Source organism: Furipterus horrens, unplaced genomic scaffold, assembly GCF_987537825.1.
Source record: "Furipterus horrens unplaced genomic scaffold, mFurHor1.1.pri manual_scaffold_3, whole genome shotgun sequence".
Lineage (NCBI taxonomy): Eukaryota > Metazoa > Chordata > Mammalia > Chiroptera > Furipteridae > Furipterus > Furipterus horrens.
Window position 1 is genome coordinate 67,806,232 of NW_028327173.1, and position 24,188 is coordinate 67,830,419.

The window sequence follows — 24,188 nt, forward strand, 5'->3', positions numbered from 1 at the left end:
TGGAAGAAAGTGCTTACCTTAAGTGTCCCATTTGTCCAAATGACAACCCAGGGAAGTCTGTTCACACTCCCCCTGGACATTTTAAATCACCTAAGGGACCATTTGAGGTTTGGCAAATAGATTTTATAAAGCTTCCCTCATCTCATGGATATAAATGTCTTAGTTATGATATGTATATTTTCTCACTGGACTGGAGCTTTCCTTTGAAGAAAGTCCTGTTAGAGAATATTATTGCTACTTGAGGAACTTTTCTCAAACTCCACAGGGATCAAGTAACCTATTTTTCTGGTCCAGTGCCACAAGTCTGTGCTGTCTGGCCTGTCCTACAATATTTTCACTGTGCTTACTATCCTCAATCTTCAGGTTTAGTTGAATGTACTAATGGCATTATTAAGATTCATTGGTCGGCCTGCAAGCCAAATGTCTCTGGTTCGATTCCCAGTCAGGGCACATAACTAGGTTGCATGTCAGGGCACATGACTAGGTTGCACACCAGGTCCCCAGTTGGGAGCGCGAGTGAGAGGCAGCCACACAATGATGCTTCTCTCCCTCTCTTTCTCCTTTCCCCCTCTCTAAAAATAAATAAATAAACAAAACAACAAATGAATAAATAATAAATTTTTTTTTTAAGTTTCATTGGCAAAATTTGTAGAAACTCTTCAAATACCTTGGCCAAAAGCATTGTCATTGGTCCCTTTAGAGCTCATGTCTACTCCTTTTGGAACCCATACGCTTTCACCTTTCAAGATAATTACAGGACACCCTGTGCATTGGGCTCTTGCTTGTTTCAACCCATAGTCAGTAAAAGGAAACATATTCCAGTATTATAAAAGCTTAATTGCTTCTATTGAAAATAATCATGCTCTGGTTGAACAATCTTTTTACAGTGCACTCCAAGGAAATAAAAAAAATCAAAATCCACACTCTACAACTTGGAGATATTATTTACTGGAAAAGATACCTCAAAAAAATTCCCTCTAGCCTCCCTGGAAGGGCCCTTAGCAGGTATTGTTGGCTAACCCTTGTGCTGCTAAACTCGAAGAAATACACTCCTGAATTCACATGTCACCCCCAAAGAGCATACCAAACCCTGACTGGAACTGCACACAGTCTACTGACCTGAAAGTAAAGCTGTCAGAAACTAACGCAGATGACCTCTGAAGGAAATGAATTGCCAAAATGACTGAATCAGGCCTATAGAATGCTTCCCTTACTAGTAAACCCCCCCCCCTTTTCCTTGAAAGAAATGTCCTTGTTTATATTTCCTAAGCTATTGTGAAATGGGGGAGGAGGGGCGACGGACATTTTTGGTTATTTTATCTGTCATCAAGAATTTTGATCTATCCTAGATAATAATGGTCTTTGTTTCATTATCTGTAGTTATGAGCTCCTAGTTTAAATTCATGATGTAGAATAGGCTATGTTGTTCTAATTCTGTTTGAATTCTTTTTGTTACTAAGTTCTGCACCTGTTGGCTGTTAACCCTGGACATGAGCTGTTCCCTACTCAAACACTTCCTTTTTTACATGAGAAATGACACCCAGGAGATGACCTGCCTGACACTGAAGGACAAAACGGCTGCTGAAGTTGGAATTCCTGACTGTTGATCAACAATCCTTTCAGAGAAATATCCCAGTCAAAACCAGGGAATGATAAAGACTAACTGGAACTTTATGCTTAGTTCCTACTGTGCCTCCCTCTTAGTAGAAACACCTCCCCCTGCGCCATCCTGGCTTCTACAGGCATGTACCCAGCAGAATAATTTTCCCTACTCCTTTACCCAATAATCCAGTCCTGGGCCAGCAGTTCCCCAGAGAGACTGGAAAGCTGGTCCTTTCTTCCTACATGGGGAAGAGTGGTGTTACTCCCCTTGGCAGGGCAATACTGTGATCCCCTGAGGAGTGTGTGAAGCTGTAGCTTTCTAGTAGATTAGGCTTCTTAATGTCTGATTTCCTTAGCTCCTTTCCTTTATTAATATCTAGCCACCTATGCTAACAGTTGCACCTGGGCCAGGATGGCATTTACTACCTGAATCTTGCATGCCCCTACTTTACCAGAGAGACTATGATGTCTTTCCCATATCTGGTATCACTACCAATTTGGATCCTGATTTCAAAAGTTCTCAAATTGTTTGGGCATTCTCATTTCCTAGGACACAAGTACCAAGTAAATGGGCAGAGGCCCCCCTAGGAGAACTGGGAATATTTTTATCATTATTCCTTGTCCCAGAGTTGCTGGGCCTTTAATTTTAGGATCCTGTTCTCCCTTCCAGGAGATAGGCTCAGGCTCCCAAATTGGTTCAGATCTAGGCTAGGCATTGTGACAATTTATCTTGACTTCCTCTCAGCTTCCTCATAACATCCTAGATTCTATCTGGTTATTTTCTCCCCATCCCTTCTGACCCTACAGATGTCCTGTTGTATTCACCATCTTCAGAATTCTTTCTGATCAGGCTCAGCTAGCGGTGACTCCAATCATGTTATCAAATGAATGTGTGTGTTCCCAAAAAATTTATTTGACAAAACCCTGACCTTCAATGTGCCAATGTGATGGTATTTATATGTGGATCTTTGGGAGATAATTAGGTAATGAAAATGGGGCTCTCATGGATCTGATTACTGCTTTTATAATAAAGAAAAATGAGAGTTCTTCCAACACCTTCCACCATGTGAAAACACAGGAAGAAATCAGCCCTCTGTAAATCAAGAAGAGAGCCCTTACCAAAGACCCACCAATGCTGGCACACTGATCTCAAAATAAAAGCCTCCAGAACTAGAAGAAATAAATATTTGCTTTTTAAGCCACACAATCTATGGTAACCTTTAAGAGTAGCTTGAGCTAAGAAAAACCATGATGCTTATTACTATCATTGTATGATCTTGGCTTCTGATATTTATGTAGCAACACCTGGACTCCATGTGTAACAACATCCAATTCTACAATGGCACATATCCTTTTGGCTCTTGCCTATAGCAGAGAGGCCACCACTGCACTTTTAAGGATGAAAGGATCCTCCTCCCCAGGACATATTCTTATGTTTGGTAATTTGCTTCTAATACCTTAGAAGTATAATTCAAAGATAGGAAGTAGAGGCTACTCTAGCTGAGATTTTATAGAAAAATGGAAAGTATCTATCTTAGTTCTGAAGCAAATATAAGGGATTGAGAACAGGCCTAAATAAAAACAATATTGGGATGCAAATTTAATCTTAATCTTAGACCCCTCATTGTACAGGCTGATGATGTTTCTAGAAGCAATAAGCCTTTTCATTATCTAATAGCCATTTTTATCATTATTTTTATTATTACTATCATCATTAGTATTACACTTTATATTTTCTTTGGTATTTATTTATGAAATGGTATTACAAGCTATCTTTACAATATTCAGAAGAAAGAGTATGTAACAAAAGGCATGTGACTTGATCATCCCTGATTCCACCCAGTTCTCCAGGTAGGAACTGATATTACTAGCTTCTAATGAGAGTTTCCAGACATAGTCAATGTGTACATTTGAATAATTGCTCACAATAATTATACTTTTTTTCCAGTAAACACATTATGCACACCTTGTGTACCTCATTTTTGTACTTTACAATGCATTTTCAAGATTGTTGTCTAATTATAAATATAGAGTTGCATTCTCAATTTACTTACTGGTTGCATAATATTCCAGTATATGCACATGCTAAATTCAAATTACCAATTTCCACAGATGAACACATAAGTAGTTTCCAACCTTTTGTCATTTAAAGTAATGATGCAATAGATTATTTATAAATATATTTATTTGATTTTAAACATACATATTTCATAAAGTAAGCATGCTATATCAAAGTGTATGCGCATTTATTCTAACTAATGTGGGCTAGGCATTCATATCCTCTAGTAGACATTTTTTATATTTAAAACTTGAATGAATGAAATCAAATAAAACGCACACCCAAAAATATATTTTAAAAGCCAGAAAATATATCCACATTCTATAATTTCTCTAAAAGGAGAACTATTTCTTCTTAAGTAGTGAGCCTATGCCTCTTACAACAGTACCAATAAGTTTAGCAGGAGCAAACAATACTGAAGTGAGCTCAGTGCCAATTCTATCTAAGACTTTTTCAATCCAGGGAGTATTATCATTTTTAGCACTATCAATCACATTTTTCAAATGATTTATCTCTGCATTCATCTCTTCAGATTTCTTTTTAAATCCATCTATAAGCAGTTCTTCTTGAACCTAAAACAAAAAATTAGAGAGAAGTAAACCTTTTTAAGTTCTCAATTTTTTTAAGAATTTCATTTAGTATTTAAGAACTTGTTCTCTAAAAAAAAAAAAAAAAAAAAAAAAAAAAGCATAGTTTACAGCCTTACAAATATTCACACACCAATAGGGTTTTTCTAGGCTGCTAAGCCCGGCCTGAGGACAATATGTTCCAGACAAATACTTGTTGAGAGGTAGCCTTGATGTGCTGGCACTAATCCTCAGTCCCACCTGGAATAACATGGTCAACTAAAATGCAAAAATAATGGGAACTTATGCATTGTTCTAGAACTCTACTATAAACATGTCCAGATGGAAATCAGGAATGCTTCCTTTGCAACAGGATAACTTGGGTAAACTATCCATACTTGGTACAATGCAGCAAGTTCAAAAGCTGTCATTTCCCTGGCTTTTGAAATGTGGTCATTTCTGATAGTTTATTATCAGCATAGATCTACCTTAGGGTTTTGGGTGGTAGTAAGGTTACTGACAACTGGCAATAACCTTGGTAAAGCAAACCAGTTGCTGGTTATAATAAATACATGTGTTTGAAAGAGCTGTTTAATCAGGCTATGTAAAATCATTTTAAAATGCCCCAAGGTCTTCTGGTTGAGATGGCAGCACAGATAAACAAGGCTCACCTCCTTGCACAACCAAATCAAAATTACAACTAAACTATAGAATAACCATCATTCAGAACAGTCATAAAGTGAGCTGAATGGAAGTCCTACAAATACAGAATTTAAAAAAAAAAAAAAAAAAAAAAAAAGAACCCACATGAACACTGGTAGAAGGCACAGAGATGTTAAATGGTCTGGCTCCACACCCATGTGTGGCAGATAAAAATCGGGAGGGATATCTCAGGAGCGAGGGGTCCCAGCCACACACTAGGCCCCCCAGCCCAGGGTTCTGATGCCAGGAAGATAACTGTCCATAACTTCTGACTATAAAACCAGCAAAGATTGAGGCTGTGGAAGACAGAAACTACTGGAATACCAGGCAGTTCCTCTTATAGGGTCCGCACACAGACTTACTCGAACTCACTCCCTCTAGCTGCAGTGCAGGGGCAGCACATTGAAAGGCATCAGAGATATATAGGGAGGAACTGGGTGGAAGTAGTTTCTCCCAGACAGAGGTGCTGGCAGAGGCCATTATTCCTTTTTAGGCCCTCCCCCAACAAAGCCACAAAGCCAGAAGACTGGTGCCATATCTGAGACTCCATCATCCTGGTTCATACTGTTTGCCATACCCTAGTGATTCCCTGAGGTTCTACCCCACCAAGCTTTCGGGCACACCCAAGCTCTTTTCAGTGGCTTTTCCGTATGAATGGCTTGTCTTGCCCCATGCTTCATATTTTTCTAAATTCTCTCCAAAAGGCAGCATCTGGCTTCAGCAAGCCACCTAATTTTCATTAAATTGTTTCAAACCTGGCTCTAGTAGGAGCCAGCCTTGGTTCACAGCTTGGCTTCTCCTCATCACCTTCAAGTTCAGCATAAGCAGCAGACATCTGCAGATCACTTTACAGCTTATGCTGTGTGACCCCAGACAGAACACAGGTAGTGGCTGACTTTGGACATGCCAAGAGCAATCAAGGCTCAACTATAAGAGGAGGGGGTATACAGCCCATAACATGAGTGCACCTTGAGTACTCAGTCTGGGTGATAGGGGAGGCTGTGCCACTGGAACCTACAGGATACCTACTATATCAAGCCACTCTATCAAGCCTAAGAGACAGAGCAGCTCTACCCAATATATAGAAACAAACACAGGGAAGCTGCCAAAATGAGGAGACAAAGAAACATGGCCCAAATGAAAAAAAAAAAAAAAAAAAGGAATAAAATTCCAGACAAAGAACTAAACAAAATGGAGAAAAGTAATTTGTCCGATGCAGAATTCAAAACACTGGTTATAAGGATGCACAGGAACTTAGTAAGGACCTCAATAGCATAAAAAATATCCAGTCAGTAATGAAGGATACACTAATTGAAATAAAGGACAATTTACAGGGAATCAACAGTTGAGTGGATGAAGCCAAAAATCAAATCAGTTCCTATAAAACTGTCAGCTGATTTTCCAAAGAAACTTTGCAGGCTAGAAGAAATTGACAAGAAATATTCAAAATGATGAAAAGCAAGAACCTACAACCAAGATTACTCTACCCAACAAAGCTAGCATTTAGAATTGAAGGACAGATAAAGAGCTTCCCAGACAAGAAAAAGCTAAGGGAGCTCATCACCACCCAATCAGCATTATGTAAAATATGAAAGGACCTTCTTGAATAAGAATAAGAAGGTCAAAAATATGAACAACAAAATGGCAATAAATACATATCTATCAACAATTGAATCTAAAAAAAACAAAATAAACAAGCAGAACAGAAACAGACTCATAGATACAGAGAAGATTTTGATAGTTGCCAGTTGGTGGGATGGATGAGTGCAAAAGGTGAAGAGCACAGAATAAAGAATAGAGTAGCCGAAGAATATATACGCATGACCCATGGATGCGGACAATGGTATAGGGACTGCCTGAGGGAGTATGCAGGGCGGGGGAGGTCTTAGTGGAGGAAGACAAAGGGAGAAATACTGAGAAAACTGCAATAGCATAAACAATAAAATATAATTGAAAAAATAAAAAGAACCACATTTATAAAGAAAATAATAAAAGTATCCCCAAATAACATAGAAAATCCTATTTATATTCTCCAATGATTCAGAGGTGAGAAGATTGTCCTGACACACCAGAATGTACATACAGAGTAGATTTCGAGGACATTTTTACGATGAAGGAGAAAAAGGGTAAGTTTAAAGGTTTTAATAAATCACAAACAGTAAATGAGCTACCTTCCATAGTCTTGCTATAACCTTCTGCATCCCACCTGAAAACAACGACCATCAAGTACCACTGAGGCCACGGCAGGACTTACCTTCAGTTTATGCTCCAACATCATATTCTGCTCTCTTATCATGTTCTCTCTGTCTCTCTCCATCTTGTCCTTCAGTTGGGCTATGTTTTCCTCGAGACTCCTCTTCTGAGCCTCCATCTGCTGCTGCTGCTCCTGTAGTCTCTGCCTCATCAGCTCCTGCTCCTTCTCAGCAGCCTCCTTCCTGGCCCGCTCCACTGCCCCAGGGAGGTGTGAGAGAGGGACTGAGCTGTACCCTTCTGAGCTCAGAAACTAAACCAAACCAAAGTGCAGGTAGGAAATCTTTGATATCCTCCCTTGTCCACAACATCAACAGCACATTTCAGACTGTGATGAGAAAGGGCCTGACTGGCTGATGTACACTGGTTGTTTTCAGGTTTTGGAAAATCTGTTTCACAGAAGAAAAAGAGCTTCTTGTTTCAGGAAGGCTTTGTTTTCATACCTGCCCACCCATTGTGAGCCCAGCCCTGGCCCATACCTGCCATGGCCTTCTCCCCATCCGTGAGTGCTTTGTCTGCCTGCAGGATAGATTTCTCTATTGCTGCCTGTGACTGCAGGAATCTCTGGAGGACATCGTTTGCCTAAAGAATCAAGAAGGAGCCAAGAACTTCAATTTCCACTGGGAAGAGTACTGCTACAAAAACAAGTCCATGTACTTTTTCTTTCATGATTAAAACTCAATCATGGCTCCGCACAGTGTTCAAGTTCCTTAGAGTGACCAGAAGTTCTACATACCCCTGCCTCCTGTCTCCCTCTATCCAGTCTCTCACGCAGTGCTCCTTCATTCCCACACTCCAGGTTCCAGTGAGTGAGAACCATGGTCAGTTCTACAGACCCACTGTCTCTGGTGCTTTTTCACTTATACTTGTTTTCCCAGGGTGAAATGTCTGTAGCTTAATGTTGCTCCTCTCCTCTGCCACTGCTGGCTGTAACTTTAGGCAAGTCATTTTAACTTTTCTCTGCCTCTCAGTTCAGATATGTAAAATGTTAACAAAAAATGTAGATGCTTCTTAATGCTCCTAAAAAAAGAACTTAAAGTTATGCCTATGTCAATAATGATTCAAATATATATTAGTTGCATTAGTGTCATTTTTTAAAGTATTATTATGTGTTACCATCAACTATATAGCTAATTTTCTCAGGATCATTGATATTTATACTATTGTCTATGTGTTTGATTTCTTTCTCTTCTTTTTTCTTTCTCTAATTTATTTATTGTTTTTCTGTTTCCCACTTTTACCCCTATTGCTCCTCCCCATCCTGCCTACCCCTTCTCCCACAGTCAATCCCCACCCCATTGTCCATACCCTTAGGTCATTCATAACAGTCCTTTGACTAGATGCTTCCCCTTTTTTCCCCCCTTTCTCCCTTACTCCTGTCCCTTGGTCACCATCTGTTTACTCCGTGTTTACATGCCTCTGGTTCTATTTTGCTCATTTTTGTGGTGTTCATTAGTTTTCTATGTTAGGTGATATCATATGGTATTTGTTTTTCACTGCCTGGCTTATTTGACTAAGTATAATTCTCTCCAGTTCCATCCATGTTGTCACAAATGGTAGGAGTTCCTTCTTTCTGTCAGCTGCATAGTATTCCATTGTGTAAATGTACCACAGTTTTTTTTTTTTTTTTATCTGCTCACCTACAAATAGGCACTTAGGCTGTTTCCAGCATTTGGCTATTGTAAATACTGCTGCTATAAACATAGGGGTGCATAGGTTCTTTTGAATTGGGGTTTAAGGATTCTTTGGGTATAATCCTAGTAATATAATAGCTGGATCAAAAGGCAGTTCCATTTTTAGTTTTTTGAGGAAATTCCATACTGTTTTCCATAGTGGCTGCACCAGTCTTCATTCCTACCAACAGTGCACTGGGGTTCCTTTTTCTCCACATCCTCGTCGGCGCTTGTTTGCTGATTTGTTGATGATGGCCATTCTGACTGGTGTGAGGTGGTATCTCACTGTGGTTTTTATTTGCATCTCTCTGATGGCTAATGATGTTGAGCATTCTTTCATATGCATATGGACCCCCTGTATGCCCTCTTTGGAGAAATGTTTGTTCATGTCCTTTGCCCATTTTTTAATTGGGTTGTCATTCTTCTTGGTGTTCAGTCACATAAGTTCTTTATATACTTTGGAGATCAAACCCTTGTCTGAGGTGTCATTGGCAAGTATGTTTTTTCGTACAGTTGGTTCCCTTTCGTTCTTGCTGATGTTTTCTTTTGCTGAACAGAAACTCTTCAGTTTGATGTAGTCCCATGTGTTTATTCGTTCCTTTATTTCCCCTGTCCTAGGAGATACATCGGCAAAAATATTGCTATGTGGATATCTGATATTTTCCTGCCTATGTTTTCCTCTAGGACTTCTATGGTGTCACAGCTTACATTTAAGTCTTTGATCCATCTTGAATTTATTCTGGTGTATGGTGTAAGTGGGTGGTCTAGTTTCATTGTTTTGCATGTCCCTGTCCAGTTCTCCCAACACCATTTGTTGAAGAGGCTTTTTTCACTCTATTTTATGTTCCTTCCCCCTTTGTCAAATATTAGTTGTCCATATAGACATGGGTTTATTCCTGGGCTCTTTATTCTGTTCCATTGATCTATATGTCTGTTCCTATGCCAGTACCAGACTGTTTGGTTAGAGTGGTCTTGTAGTATAGTATAGTATATTGTGATTCCTCCTACTGTGTTCTTCTTCCTCAGATTGCTGTGGCTGTTTGGGGTCTTTTTTGGTTCAACATAAATTTTTGAAGTATTTGTTCTATGTCTGTGAAATATGTCATTGGTACTTTAACAGGGAGTGTGCTGAATCTATAAATTGCTCTGGGTAGTATGAACATTTTAATGATGTTGATTCTTCCCATCCAGGAACATGGTATATGCTTCCATTTATTGATATCTTCCTTAATTTCTTTCTTCAGTGCTATGTAGTTTTCTAAATACAGGCCTTTTACCTCCTTGGTTAAGTTTATTCCTAAGTACTTTATTTTTATTGTTGCTATACTAAATGGGATTTGATTTTTTTTCTAGTTTCTATCTCTGATATTTTATTGTTGGTGTACAGGAATGACTTCGCTTTCTGAATATTGACTTTGTACCCTGATATTTTGCCAAATTCACTTATTAGGTCAAGTAGTTTTTTAGTGGAGTCCATAGGATTTTCTATGTACACTATCATGTCATCTGCAAATAATGACAGTTTTACTATCTCTTTTCCAATTTTAATGTCTTTTATTTATTTTTCCTGCCTGATTGCTGTGGCTACAACTTCCAAAGCTATATTTAATAGGAGTGGAGAGAGTGGATATCCTTGTCTTAGGGGAAACTCTTTCATTTTTTCCCCATTGAGTATGATGTTGGAGGTAGGTTTCTCATATATGGCCTTTATTATGTTGAGGTATGCTACCTCTATTCCCAGTTTGCTGAGTGTTTTCATCACAAATGGGTATTGTTTTTTATCAAATGGTTTTTTGACATCCATTGGTATGATCATGTAATTTTTGTCTTCCATTTTGTTTATGTCATGTTTTATGTTTATTGATTTGTGAATATTAAACCATCTTCGCATCCCTGGGATGAATGCCACTTGATTGTGGTATATGACCTTTTTAATGTATTGCTGGATGCAGTTTGCCAATATTTTGTTGAGAATTTTATCATCTATGTTCATCAGTCATATTGACATGTACTTTTCCTTCTTTGTTGTGTATTGATCTGCTTTTAGAATTAGAGTAATACTACCCTCATAGAAAGAGTTTGGGAGTATTCCCTTTTCATGGATTTTTTGGAATAGTTTGAGATGGATAGGAGTTAGTTCTTCCCTAAATGTTTTGTAAATTCACCTATGAAGCCATCTGGTGCAGGGCTTTTGTGTGCCAGGAGTTTTTTTTATTACTGCTTCAATTTCACTAGTTGCTACCAATCTTTTCAGGCTTTCTGCTTCTTCTTGATTCACTTTGGAAGATTATATGTTTCCAGAAATTTGTTCTTTTCTTCCAGGTTGTCAAATTTCTCGTCATATAGTTGTTCATAGTAATTTCTTATAATCTTTTGTATTTCTGTGATATTGGTTGTGATTTTTCCTCTTTCACTTCTGATTTTGTTTATTTGGGTCCTCTCTCTTCTTTTCTTTTTTTTTTAAGAATTTATTTATTTGTTTGTTTGTTTATTTATTTTTAGAGAGAGGGGAAAGGAGAAAGAGAAGGAGGGAAACATCACTGTGTGGTTGCCTCTCTCTCGCGCCCCCAACTGGGTACCTGACGTGCAACCTAGTCATGTGCCCTGACTGGGAATCAAACCAGTGACACTTGACTCGCAGGCCGATGCTCAATCCACTGAGCCACAGCAGTCAGTTCTCGTCTTTTCTTGATGAGCATAGTTAAAGGTTTGTTGCTTTTGTTTATCTTTTAAAAAAACAAGCTCCTGGTTATATCGATCTTTTGAATTACTTGTTTAATCTCTATGTCATTTAATTCTGCTCTGATCTTGATGATTTCCTTCCTTCTACTCACCCTGGGCTTTGTTTGTTGTTGTTCCTCTAATTCTTGTAGCTGTCAGGTTAGATTTTTTTCTTTGAGATTCTTCCATCTTTTCTAGGTAGGCTTGTATTGCTATGAACTTCCCTCTCAGGACTGCCTTCCCTGTGTGCCATAGGTTTGGGGTTGTTGTGTGTTCATTATCATTTGTTTCCAGAAACTTCTTGATTTCTTCCCTGATGTCATTGTTAACTCATTCATTATTTAATAGCTGTTATTTATTCTCCATGAAGTTGAACATTTTTGAGTTTTTTCCTTGAAGTGGGTTTCCAGTTTCAAGCCATTGTAATCTGAGAAGATGCTTGATATAATTTCAATTTTCTTGAATTTGTTGAGGCTTGTTTTGTGTCCTACCATGTGTTCCTTCTTTGAAAATGTTCCATGTGCACTTGAAAAGAATGTATATTTTGCTTCTTTGGGGTAAAAGTCCTATATATATATATCAACTAAGGCTGTTTGATCTAAATTGTTGTCAGTGCCTCAATATCTTTGGTGTTTTTATACTTTGAAGATCTACCCATTGTTGACAATGAAGTGTTAAAGTCCCCCACTATGAGTGTGTTGCTGTCGATATCCTTCTTGTAGTCTTCCAAAATTTTCCTTATATATTTGGGTGCTCCTAGGTTGGGTGCATATATGTTTACCAGGCTTATATCTTCTTAATGGATTGTTCCCTTAAGTATTATGAAATGTCCTTTTCTGTCTCTTTTTTAATGGCCTTTGCTGTGAAATCTATTTTATGTGATATAAGTATCGCTACTCCAGCTTTTTTATTTTTATATCCATTTGCTTGAAATACTTTTTTCCATCCCTTCACTTTCAGACTGTGTAAATCTTTCCTTCTGATGTGGTGTCTTGTAGACAGCATACATGTGGGTCATGCTTTCTTATCCATTCAGCTACCCTTTGCCTTTTTATTGGAGCATTTAATTTATTTACATTTAAGGTTATTATTAATAGGTACTTATTCATTGTGATTTTTAACTTTGTACCCATGTTCTTCTCTCTCTCTTTTTTTCATTTTCTTAAAGCATTTTCTTTAGTATCTCTTGCAATGCTGGTTTGGTGGAGATGTATTCTTTTAGTCTTCCTTTGACTGGGAAACTCCTTATTTCACCTTCCATTTTGAAAGAGAGCCTTGCTGGGTAGAGTAGTCTTCATTGTAGGCCTTTGTTTTTCATTGCTTGGAATATCTTTGCCATTTCCTTCTGGGTTGTACTGTTTCTGTTGAGAAATCTGATGATAGCCTCATCGGAGCTCCCTTGTATGTCATTTGCAGTTTTTCTCTTGCTGCCTTTAGGATTCTCTTGTTGTCTTTTAATGTTGCCATTTTAATTATGATGTGTCTTGGAGTGGGCCTCCTTGGGTTCATCTGCATGGGACCCTCCGTGCTTCTTGTACTTGTGAGACTCTTTCATCACGTTCGGGAAGTTTTCTGTCGTTACTTTTTTAATCGGCTTTTCTATCCCTTACTCCTCTTCTTCTCCTTCTGGTATCTCTATGATATGAATATTATTATGTTTCATGTTGTCCTGAAGCTCTCTTAAACCCTCTTCATTCTTTTTCAGTCTTTTTTCATTTTGTTGCACTGTCTGGGAATTTTTTTCTATGATGTCCTCTGGCTCACTGATCTGACCCTCTGCTTAATTTATCCTGATTTTTATTCCTTCTACTGTGTTCTTCAGTTCAGACATTGTATTATTAATTTCTTCCTGGCTTTTATTGATAGTTTCTATGTCCTTTTCAATGCTGGTATAGTTCTCAGTAAGTTCCTTGCAGCTTCCCTGGAGTTCTTTGTAGTTTCCCTGGAGTTTTTTGTAGTTCCCCTGGAGTTCATTGTAGTTTTCTTTGCGTTTGTTGAGTTCGTTGATCTTCCTTATTACCATTGTTTTGAATTCCATGTTTGACAGTTTGCTTGCTTCTAATCATCTATCCTTCCTTCTGGGAATTCCTACTTTCCTTTTGATGGGGTGTTGTTTCTTTGTCTCCCCATTTCATGTGTCTCTTGTTTGTTTCTGCTTCTTAGATTGATCTGCTTTGACTTCCTGCTTTTGTGTTGTGACTTTCTGTGGTAGGAGTTCTCTGGGATTCTGAGGTGCAGACTCCTTGATCTTCTGAACTTGATGATCTTGAGATTCCCTATATGCCTTTTACTTAGGCTTTCTGGTACTGTTTTGGTTTTGCTTATTGTTGTGTTGCTCTTTGGTGGGTCCTTCCCTCCAGCTAGCTGACTGAGAGTCACTCCACCCACCTCTTTTTGTAAACAGTTATTGAGCTGCTGCTAAAAGAAAGTCATATGCTCAGGCAATAATCCCACACCCACAAAGATATCCCCCACTCTTAATCACCATATCAACTGCAAATGAGCCCATATTAATAAGGATGTAAAGGGATTGAGACTATTATAAGAATGGAAAAACCAATAAGAGTTGAATAACTGAAAGAAAAATTATTTTTGAGAAGAGAGAGGGAGGATGATTAATAGTAGCAAGTTGGGATACAGCAATGAGAGAAAGAAAGTAAAATTTATATCATATATTTAAAAATGGAGGGAATGAGGAAAAATGAATTAAGAAAGGAGAAATGTGTAGTTTTAGGTTTAAACAGAAGTTGTTTATATATATGTATAGTGTGTGTGTGTGAGAGAGAGAACAAACACACACACATACAAAAAATAAGGAAGATGAATAAGAAAAGAAAAAATAGGCACCACATTAGAGAAAAAGTTTCACTACAGCACTAACAGTAACCTATGAGCTAAGATTAATATAGGTGGGATGGGAGTAATAGGTAAAAAGAAAGAAGAAAGAAAGAAAGAAAGAAAGAAAGAAAGAAAGAAAGAAAGAAAGAAAGAAAGAAAGAAAAGCTTTAGAGATGCCTGGAGAAAAGGGAAGTGGTTTTGAAATAATAGAGGGAGAAGTAATAGAGTGAGGAATGAAAACCAGACTAAGACAGGGAAAAATTCAAATTTAAAGTGAAATAAGGAAGGGGCAGGAGGAAGGTACAAATGTATTAGGAGAAGGGAACAATAAGATTTGAGATTTGAATTACCAGAATAGTTAATATCTATGAATAAAATTGCAGGAATGTCACAGATTAATCAAGGTGGAGAAAGGATAAGTGTATTTTATTATGGGGAAAAGAATGTGAGATGACTAGTGTCAAGAAAATTGGTATGGAGAGGCTGGAGAGGTGAGAAAAAATAAGTGCAGATTGGAAACAAGTGGTAGTAAGAGAAAAGATAGAATTTAAAACAAAAATAGGAGGACATCATATGGTAAAATTGATTGAGAAAAGGGAGGAGCAAAATATGAGATTTAAAATAAACTATAATGTAAAGACTATTTACTTATAATGCATAGACTTGGAGGACAAACAATGACTATTGAAAGGACATGTAGGAGACAACCCCTATAGATCACAGTGGAATTTGTCTCTGTAGTATCTGTATTTTTCCACTTTCTTCTCTTTCTGTATCCACCCCTGTTGACTTCAGCTTGTGTCCAAGTCTGGATCTAGGCAGCCTGATCATGACTATCAGTGCTCTGTCACTCTGAAATCTTCAGTCAGGCTTAAGCACCATGAGGCAGGGCCGAGCACTTTCTTCAGGCGGGGCTATTGCTTCCCCTCCAACTGTTGCCATCCAGAGGGGAGCAGTCCACCCAAATGATTTCTTCCAAAGCATTCAAGCATCTCCAATCTACAGTTAACCTTGCACCACTTCCACCAGAGCCTGGGGCAAGTGCATGAGCACACTCCCCTTAAGAATCTCATGGTGCCTCCAGAAGTTTCTCCCCAGTTGGCAAAAACAAACAAACAAAAGAAATGTTGCTTTATACCTCTTAGAGCCAAACCTCATCTGGCTTACTCTCAGCTCTGCCTGTGGGCCCAGCCTGAGTTTCAGCCCTCAAACTCTCAGGGAAGATCTTCCAGGCACTGTAAAATCTCTCCTCACACCAAGCAGCTGTCAGTGGGTGCCAAGCTGGCACTCACAGGATTCCCACCAGTGTCTCTTCCACGATCTGCATCCAACAGGTTGCTAGGAAGCAGCCTCCTGCATCTTTCCGCAGCCACAAGGCTCAACTCCTGCCAGTGTCCAGCTGATCATACATATGATTTCTCAATAATTAAGCCAAAGATAGAGACCTCGGAGGAGGCCAGCCCAGCTTTTCATTGAGTCCCTCCCAGATATTGCTGGACAGGGCGCCCATGGTGGGAGTGCAGCCTCAAGGCCTCTGTACTTCCCCAGCTTTCACTCTTCACCCCCTCGGATCCCTGCTACAGAGTTTGGACCATCAGCACCCTTACCCAGTGCAGCCCAAGGTGCTGGGCTGGGGTGGGGGCCACCGGCAACTCCTGCTTAGAAAGTGCAGGATGGACAGGGTTCCTTCTCTCTCCTGTGCTGTTACCACACTCCTGTCCCTGTTTTCTCTATCTGAAAGCCACTCTCACCAACTCTCTGCTCTCTGCCTGTCCTCCAAGTCTCCTCCACAATAGGAGCACACTCAGCAGGCTTCTCACTACCCTGCCGCCATCTTCCTGATATCTCTCTTTCTCTTTTGATCAACCTTGAATACAAAGACTCTGACTTTAACTTGTAAATTGTCTGTCTTTGACACCCTGAATATCATGTTGGATGAAGAAATGATTATTTCTCTTCTGTCTCTTATGGATTTCAGAAATCCACATTCATGTTTTAGAGTTGAGTTTTCTACTCTTCTCAAGAAGGAAGATCAAATAATGGACTTCAAAAGCTAAAGCTATCATGATATCCCCATGCTCTCATATTACCCACAACCAGTGCTATGCTGTCAGACTTTCAGGGGACTCTCTTGACTTTAACTTGTATGATTCCCCATAACCCCTTATTCCTCACCTTCACTCCTTTCCTGGGTACTTTACAATATTCCTGTTCAATTCCTTCTTTTGTTTTCAAGTAGAGCTTGTGACCACCAGAAACAGAGAAAGTTCCTGCTGAAATACTTTCCATTAAGGCCATTGAAAGCTCATCAAGTTTAGCTTGGCAGTGTTTTTCAGATGCTTCTTCATTCTGTAGCAAGAAATCATCCTTCTTATCCTTGATGATTTCCTGAAAGGGAAGCACAGAGGGATGTCACCAGAAGAAAAGAACAGAGGAGATAAAATTCCAAAGAATCTGGTAGAAGGAAGTCTAGTTCTGGTCCTCATGAGAAAAGCATTCTGTTGGAGAAGGACATGGAATAAAACAGGAATTATGAGACTTGGTTTACTCGCAATCCTGCAAATTGCATGTGAGCCAGGAAAACGCATCCTGACCTCCCTGGATTTCAACTTCTTCATCAGAACTGTGGGAGTTGCATTACTTTATCTCTATGGTTCCTTGCAGCTGTAACATTCAGTGATTCTATCTTCATTGACACAAAGATACAACAAGGAGCAACAAAAGTTGAAAATAGCCTGGAAAGAGGAACTGTTAAGAGAAATTTGATTCCTGGGAATGGGAGTGTTCTCAAAAAAGCAACTAGCCTAGGAATGGCTTTTGGGTGTTCTGTGCAGGCTTGAAATCAATAGCAGTAGTTCTTTCAGAAAGATATCTATCCTGATTATGCCTCAGAGATCAGAGAGTTTTGGTAAAGTACATGAGGTTTGGGGGTAGGGGTAGTAGGAGAAGAAAATGTAGCCCTTTGAAAGTGTATCCCTCATGAGGATCCAGACTACTTGATCCATGAGGGAGAAAAGAACCACTTCTAGGCATCATTCTTCAAGGGGAGGGTCACAAAGGGTAAATAAGTGCTAAGACAAAGTACCACAAGATTCTTCTGGAACACCTGGTTTTCATCCTTGAAGGAGTTCTCCATGAAGATCGCAATGGCTTCCCTCTCACAGGCCGCGTGCAGGTCCAGCAGCTCCTGGAGCGTGTCAGTGGGGAACCTCACTCGCTGGGCCATCTGCTGGCTGTAGTGGTCGGCTGCCTTCTGCACAGCTGCTGAGTTCTCAAGCTGGGCCAGAGTTGTCACCGCGTTCTCCAAACAAGGCACTGCTCCACTGTTGATGGCATCCACGTATGTCACCACCAGAGTCTGCAGCCCTAATAAGCCAGAAATTTGTCAAGTTATCACTCAACAAGATTCAAGTTTCTGAGACTACATTTCTAAAAGTCTCTCTCAATCTGTCTTTCTCTATATCTATTTATCTATTTACCTATGTCATGGACACACAAACACACACACACACAAACATACACACACTGCCTCCTTCTACACTGCTTTATCAAGGGAGGAGGGAACAAAGGGAACCAGACATCTAATTAAGCCTGATTACATAGGAAAAAACAGCTTTACAGCCACCCAAGGGAGTAACCAACATCATTTTGCCAAACAAAATGAAAACATCCACGTAGGCAGGAAACAGTTTTTCAGTCACCCAGAGGAGTCTTCCTGACTTACAGGGCAGGGAGCAAATGGTGCAGAGGGATTCCTTTTTCTAAGTGCATGCACAGTAGATGCCAAATAACCTAGCAGAACTATGAGGCATCTGCAGTAGGAGCCAAAATGGTGAGCATAAAGGCATACGGGCAGAAGCCTTGAAAAGGCCAGGAAAGAGATTAGGTAAGGGAGGGCACAAGCACAAGTCCAGGAAAATTCAAGAAAGAGAGCACATAGTTTGAAAGAAAGCCTGCCTTTTTCCATACCCAAGAAAATATATGAAGGCTTAACAAAGACTCCAGGCAAGTAGCGGCCCTCTAGCCTTCCCACTCTCTGTATCTCTGAGAGTTTACTTACACTTTCACTTTAATAAATCTTGCCACCATCGCTTAAAACTTCTCCTACCTGAAGGTCCCTGAAATTCTTTTCCCATGACACCGCAGAAAAGCCTGTTTCCTCCAGTAACACTATTGTCCCACTGGCTCTTGATTTTTATGGTTCTTCATGCCATAGGGCTAAAAAAATTCAATGTCAGTCTGCCAGGTGGTTCAGTTGGTTAGAACATGATCCTATGCACCAAAATATTGCAGATTTGATTCCTGGGTTGGGTACATACCTAAGTTGTGGGTTCGACCCCCAGTCAGGGCACATATCAGAGGCAACTGATCAATGTTTCTCTCTTTCTCACTCTCTCTCTCACTCTCACTTCCACTCTAAAATCAATAAACATATCCCTGTATGAGGGTTAAAATCATTCTATGTTTACTTTCATCGAACATAATAAAGGGTATCTGGAAACCATAATATGTCATTAGCAATATTAGAAGCAAATTGCTTACAAAGGTAGACATGGGAAGCAGGGTAAATGTGATTATATTTATTTCTAATTCTAAACTTCTCAGTAAATTTTCAGAGATTTATGAGCTAATATTCATTATTGGACAGCTCTAAACTCCCCAAATATCTTTTGTATTCTCCTTGCAAATCATACTCATTATAAAGAACTTCATTTGAGGAAATAATATATTCTGTTTAATACCCAGTTAGTGATTTATTAACAGTAGAGGATTTTTTTATATATAACCCTCTGAGTGCCCTGCATTTCGAAATTTGGATCAACATGAGAAAAAATTATATCAATATATAACCGGAGGTACAAAAAGAGAGAACAATACATAAAATTTGAAATATTCCATTGTTATTTACATTTATAGCCATCAAAAAAAGAGTTGCTGGGAGCAACACTAACACTTTTGGGAAAATTTGTCAGCCTTGCTCACAGCGATGTTGGCATTCAAAGGGATATGGATGTTGCAGTTACTACTGATAGTTTATAATTTTAAAGAGGAATTTATAAACTCCCAAAAGTGTGATAAATATACACTTGTTTTCATGGAGTATGAATATCTGTAGACCCATAATTCTATATAGAATAAAACAGAAATCCTGGAGAACACATCATATAATACATTCAACAAATATTTGACCCTAGAGAATGTGAAAAGGAGACTCACGCTTCCCAGTGACCATGATTCCCTCTCTGAGGGTCTTGGTTCTTGCCTGGGTGAAGATGTAAGAACAGAAATTCTTTGTTTGTTCCTGGAATTTAGGATCTAGTTCATTTTCTGCAACTTTCTCAATATTGGCTAAGAGTTCTTTGTCATTTGTTGGCCGGTCAAAGACAAAACACTTTCATTTTGGAAAGAAATGCCGGATGCACTCTCTGGGGAGATTGGATATTTGGGCTTTGGGATTCCTGCCTGAAAGAAAAAAACCCTGAGATTACAGTAGGAACAGTCTGAGAACAAGGGACCTAAAAAATTATTATGGCAGATTTTTGTATCTTTGCCATATTCTATGTGTATAACTCTGGTTTATAACTCCGTTAGCATAGATATCCAATGTTTCTTTATACATCAAACTTACCAATGATACAACTCTGGGGAGAAATTTGGAAAGATATAAAACATGGTTAAAAAAGTCTATTGCTATTATCAGACCTAAAGTGGTAGAGCATTGTCTATATTGTCTATATTGGTTACTAAATGAACAGCTAACAGAAAAATAGGTCAAATGTGAATCCACTTGATTCCATGTGCAAATGGAGCTGTGGGACCAAAATGAAGAGCCACAAACAAGACCTAATGAATAAATATTAGCAACAAACCCAGATTATTTAAGGAAAACTGTTTAGGTGCTAAAAACAATGTGTAAAGAATTAGGTTTTTTTTTTTAAACAAATCTTTTCAAGAGTAAATGTACTAAAGTATAATTTTAAGAAGTCACCACTAATCTCTAAAGTCTTTAAGATAAAAAACTATATTGATTTGACAGAGTTGCTCTTCTTCCTGGCCAATTTATCATTTTTTGAGAAAGCATAAACAGAAACATGAAGACAAGAATGATTAAATAAAAATTGATATTTTTTTCAAGGTTTCATCAAATACATACACACCCAAGTAAATGTAACTCATTAAAACAATTTATTATCTTTGAAATTATAGCATGGAGAAATATGTGGGAATTGAAAAAAGCTATGATATAAATAGAAAAAGAAAGCTTTGTAAAAACATTTATATTTCCCAAAGCAATCTATAGATTCAATGCAATCTCTATCAAAATATCAATGGTGTTTGTCACAGCTCTAGAAAAAATAATCCAAAAACCTATATGGAAGCATAAAAGACCCCAAATAGCCACAAAAATCCTGAAAAATAAGAACAAAGTTGGAGGTATCATGCTACCTGATATCAAAAATACTACTATCCTGTAATAATCAAAACAGCATGGTGCTGGAATAAAAAGAAACACATAGATCAATGGAATAGAATAGAGAGCTCAGAAATAAACCCGTGCCTGTGTGATCAACTAATATATGACAAAGGAGGAAAAATAACATACAATGAGGTAAAGACAGTCTATTCAATAAATAGTGCTGGAAAACTAGGACAAATACATGTGAAAATAAAACTACACCACCTTCTTACTTCATATACAATAAACTCAAAATGGATAAAAGACTTAAATGTTAGACTTGAAACCATAAAACTCCTAGGAGAATACACAGGCAGTAAAATCTCAGGCATTCCTTTTAGCAAAATTTTTTCTGATCTACCTCCTCCAGAAAGGGAAACAAAAACATAAAATAAACAAATGGGACAACATCAAACTAAAAATTTTTTTGCACAGCAAAGAAAACGATCAACAAAGCAAAAAGACACCTATTGAATGGATGAGGCTATTGACCAAAATAAATCCAATAAGGGATTAGTGTCAAAAATATATAAAGAACTTACACAACTCAACATAAAAACAAAACAGTTAAAAAGTGAGCAGAGGACTGAATAGACACTTCTCCAAAGAGGACATAAAGATGGCCAAAAGACATATACGAAGAGGTTCCACATCACTAATCATCAGGGATATGCAAATTAAAGCCACAATATCACCTCACATCAATAAATCAACAAACAAGTGTTGATGAAGATGTTGAGAAAAGGGAACCATACTACACTGTTAGTGGCAATACAGATTTGTGCAACCACTATGGAAAACATCAAGGAGCTTCCTCCAAAAATTGAAAATAAAACTACCTTATGATGCTGCGATTTCACTTCTGGTATATATCCAAAGATATCTAAAATACTAATTTGAAAGAATTTATGTACCTCTATGTTCATTGCATCATTATTTATAATAAATAGCCAAGACATGAAACTAACCCAAATGCTTAAAAAAAGACACGTAGACAAAGACAAGATGCTACATATAGACAATGGAATATTACTTGACCAAAAAAAATGAATGAACTCTTACAATATGTGACAGAGGGTATTATGCTCAGTGAAATATATTAGAGAAAGACAAGTCTTATATGATTTAATTTATATGTGGAATCTAAAGAACAAAATAAACAAAGTAGAAACAGATACATAGATATAGAGAATAAACTGATGGCTGCCAAAGGGGAGGAGGTTTGGAGGGCTGGGTGAAAAAAAGGTAAAGAGATTAACAAATACAAATTGTTAGTCACAAAACAGTCATGAGGATATGAAGTACAGCACAAAGAATAAAGTTAATTATATTGTAATAACTATATATGATGCCAGGTGGGTACTTAAAATATCAGGAGGATTACTTTGTAAAGTAAATGACACCTAACCACTATACTATACACTTGAAAATAATACGAAATAATATTAAAGGTAAAGTTTAATTGAAAAATAAATTTTATTTTAAAAAGATAAAAGCTAAGATATAGAAATTAAAATGAATATTCTGATAATTATAAAAATATCACAAATGCATAGACTGAAAAGACAAAATATACTTCTTCAGGTTTATTAGAACATAAAGACATTTTTATAGAAAATATATATAAAGACATTAGAAAGTTATATGCCTGTTTTAGAAGAGCAATGTCTAATTATGTGAAAGACTTTTTTTCATTTGATAGACTTTTCCTTGTGATTTTATGCCTAATCAGTATCTGATCAGTTGTTTTCCTCAACATGAAAAAAAAGGAGGTAAAATAATTAATGTAAGTTTCTGGTCTTTAAAAGGTTTTAGCACCACTGTATTCAAAGTTACAATTGGATGCTAAATTAAAAACTGTGTAAAGAACAAAGTGGTTATGAATAATTTTACTACACTTTAGATTCTACTTTTCTTAAGTGAACTTAAACCCAGGCCCTAAAGCTTTTCAACCTATCTCTCAGTCACCATTTTTACAGATTCCATCTAGTCTAAAATACAAATACAACTCCAGAGATGATAGACAGTGTTTAGCACCTTCCACCCTATATTGGACCATCCACTGCACAGTCAGGCTCTGTTACCTGGAATCAGCTTCAAGGTGTTCTCCAAGTACTCATCTTCTGTGATAGGGTGACCATTTAACTTCAGCTCCAGGGTGAAATCCCGAACAGTCCAGATAAAGTCTGGAAAGAAACTGACAAACTCCATGGAATCTTCTACTCCATCTGGTAAAGGGGAGGACTTTGCCCTGATGAGTTCTGTCAGCTCTGTCACATAACTAGTACTTGGCTAAGGAAAAGAAACTTCCTACCAACAATTCCCACATTTCCCTAATAAAAAAAAATATATTGTAAAACTCTCTTTTTCTCTGGTACCTTCTGGTCCACCCATGGCAACTAAGTGAGAGGGAAGGAGAAACTCCATTCCCATAGGCTTCATGACACATGGTGGTGTGGTTCCTGGAAGGATACTGCAGCTGCTCCAGGGCCTGGTGATTGATGGTGCTCATGCTGTTGTAGACAAAGCTGCTGCACAGAAGCACAGCCAGGGCAAAGATCCACGAGTCATTCTTAGGGTCGCCCTACAGAGCACATTAGGGCAAGACATTTAGGAATTTACATGTAGAAATTCATTCAGACACTAAGCCTATCAGTCTTTCATTTTTATTCCAGCTAACATACTCACCATGCAAATAAGCAAGTTTGAAGACAGACATAAATACAGATATGAGCTTTGACAATTACAAAGGGATTTTTTGTGACTGTGATTTTTTTATAAATAAGAAGATTCTATCATTACAGGGCTTTCTTTTTATCCAATTGGATGAAATACAATAACGTATAGAAAAACTTAGTGCACTCCCTGTTGTACAATTAGGTTTAATGAATAGTGTTAGCACATATTCACTTTACACCTGTTTGTTGGTTATAGGCTATATAAAATATACCATAAGTAAAATAACTGGGGACATATTCAACAAATGTTTATGGGAAACTATGGAATATTTCCAGTTGTTAAATTTAAAAAGCAGTTTAAAATGAAAAATGTTATTTTCCAGATGACTGTTTCAAAGCTGTGACAAACATCTATAACAACAAATGCAACAAACAATACCTATAAGAAGCTTACATCTTAATGATGTATATAAGCATTAGAACCTATAGCTATAATATTAAATTAAAATTTACAAGTTCATCACGGAAGAAGAGCGTTCTGAAAGTTGGAAACTTGTACATAACCTGATCTTCCCCAGCATCTTGACTGAAAATTAAAGATGTGGTAGAATGTGAACTTGAAGAAATTAAGGTAAACCTGCA

General features: G+C 37.9%; 1 protein-coding gene across 1 annotated transcript in view; it reads right to left on the reverse strand.

The window, feature by feature from the left end:
* Window positions 1-3,287: 3,287 nt before the first annotated feature.
* LOC150015238 (guanylate-binding protein 6-like) overlaps window positions 3,288-24,188 on the reverse strand; it is a 31,696-nt gene continuing 10,795 nt past the window's right edge. Inside the window, exons 4-11 of the mRNA XM_090269705.1 lie at window positions 23,343-23,452; window positions 22,953-23,149; window positions 19,629-19,874; window positions 17,497-17,777; window positions 16,587-16,799; window positions 7,659-7,761; window positions 7,184-7,377; window positions 3,288-4,233 (exon numbers count right to left, since the gene is read on the reverse strand). Of these exons, the coding sequence (XP_090125831.1) occupies window positions 4,006-4,233; window positions 7,184-7,377; window positions 7,659-7,761; window positions 16,587-16,799; window positions 17,497-17,777; window positions 19,629-19,644 (1,035 nt within the window). The 5' untranslated portion in view covers window positions 19,645-19,874; window positions 22,953-23,149; window positions 23,343-23,452 and the 3' untranslated portion in view covers window positions 3,288-4,005. The remainder of the gene's footprint in view (window positions 4,234-7,183; window positions 7,378-7,658; window positions 7,762-16,586; window positions 16,800-17,496; window positions 17,778-19,628; window positions 19,875-22,952; window positions 23,150-23,342; window positions 23,453-24,188) is intronic.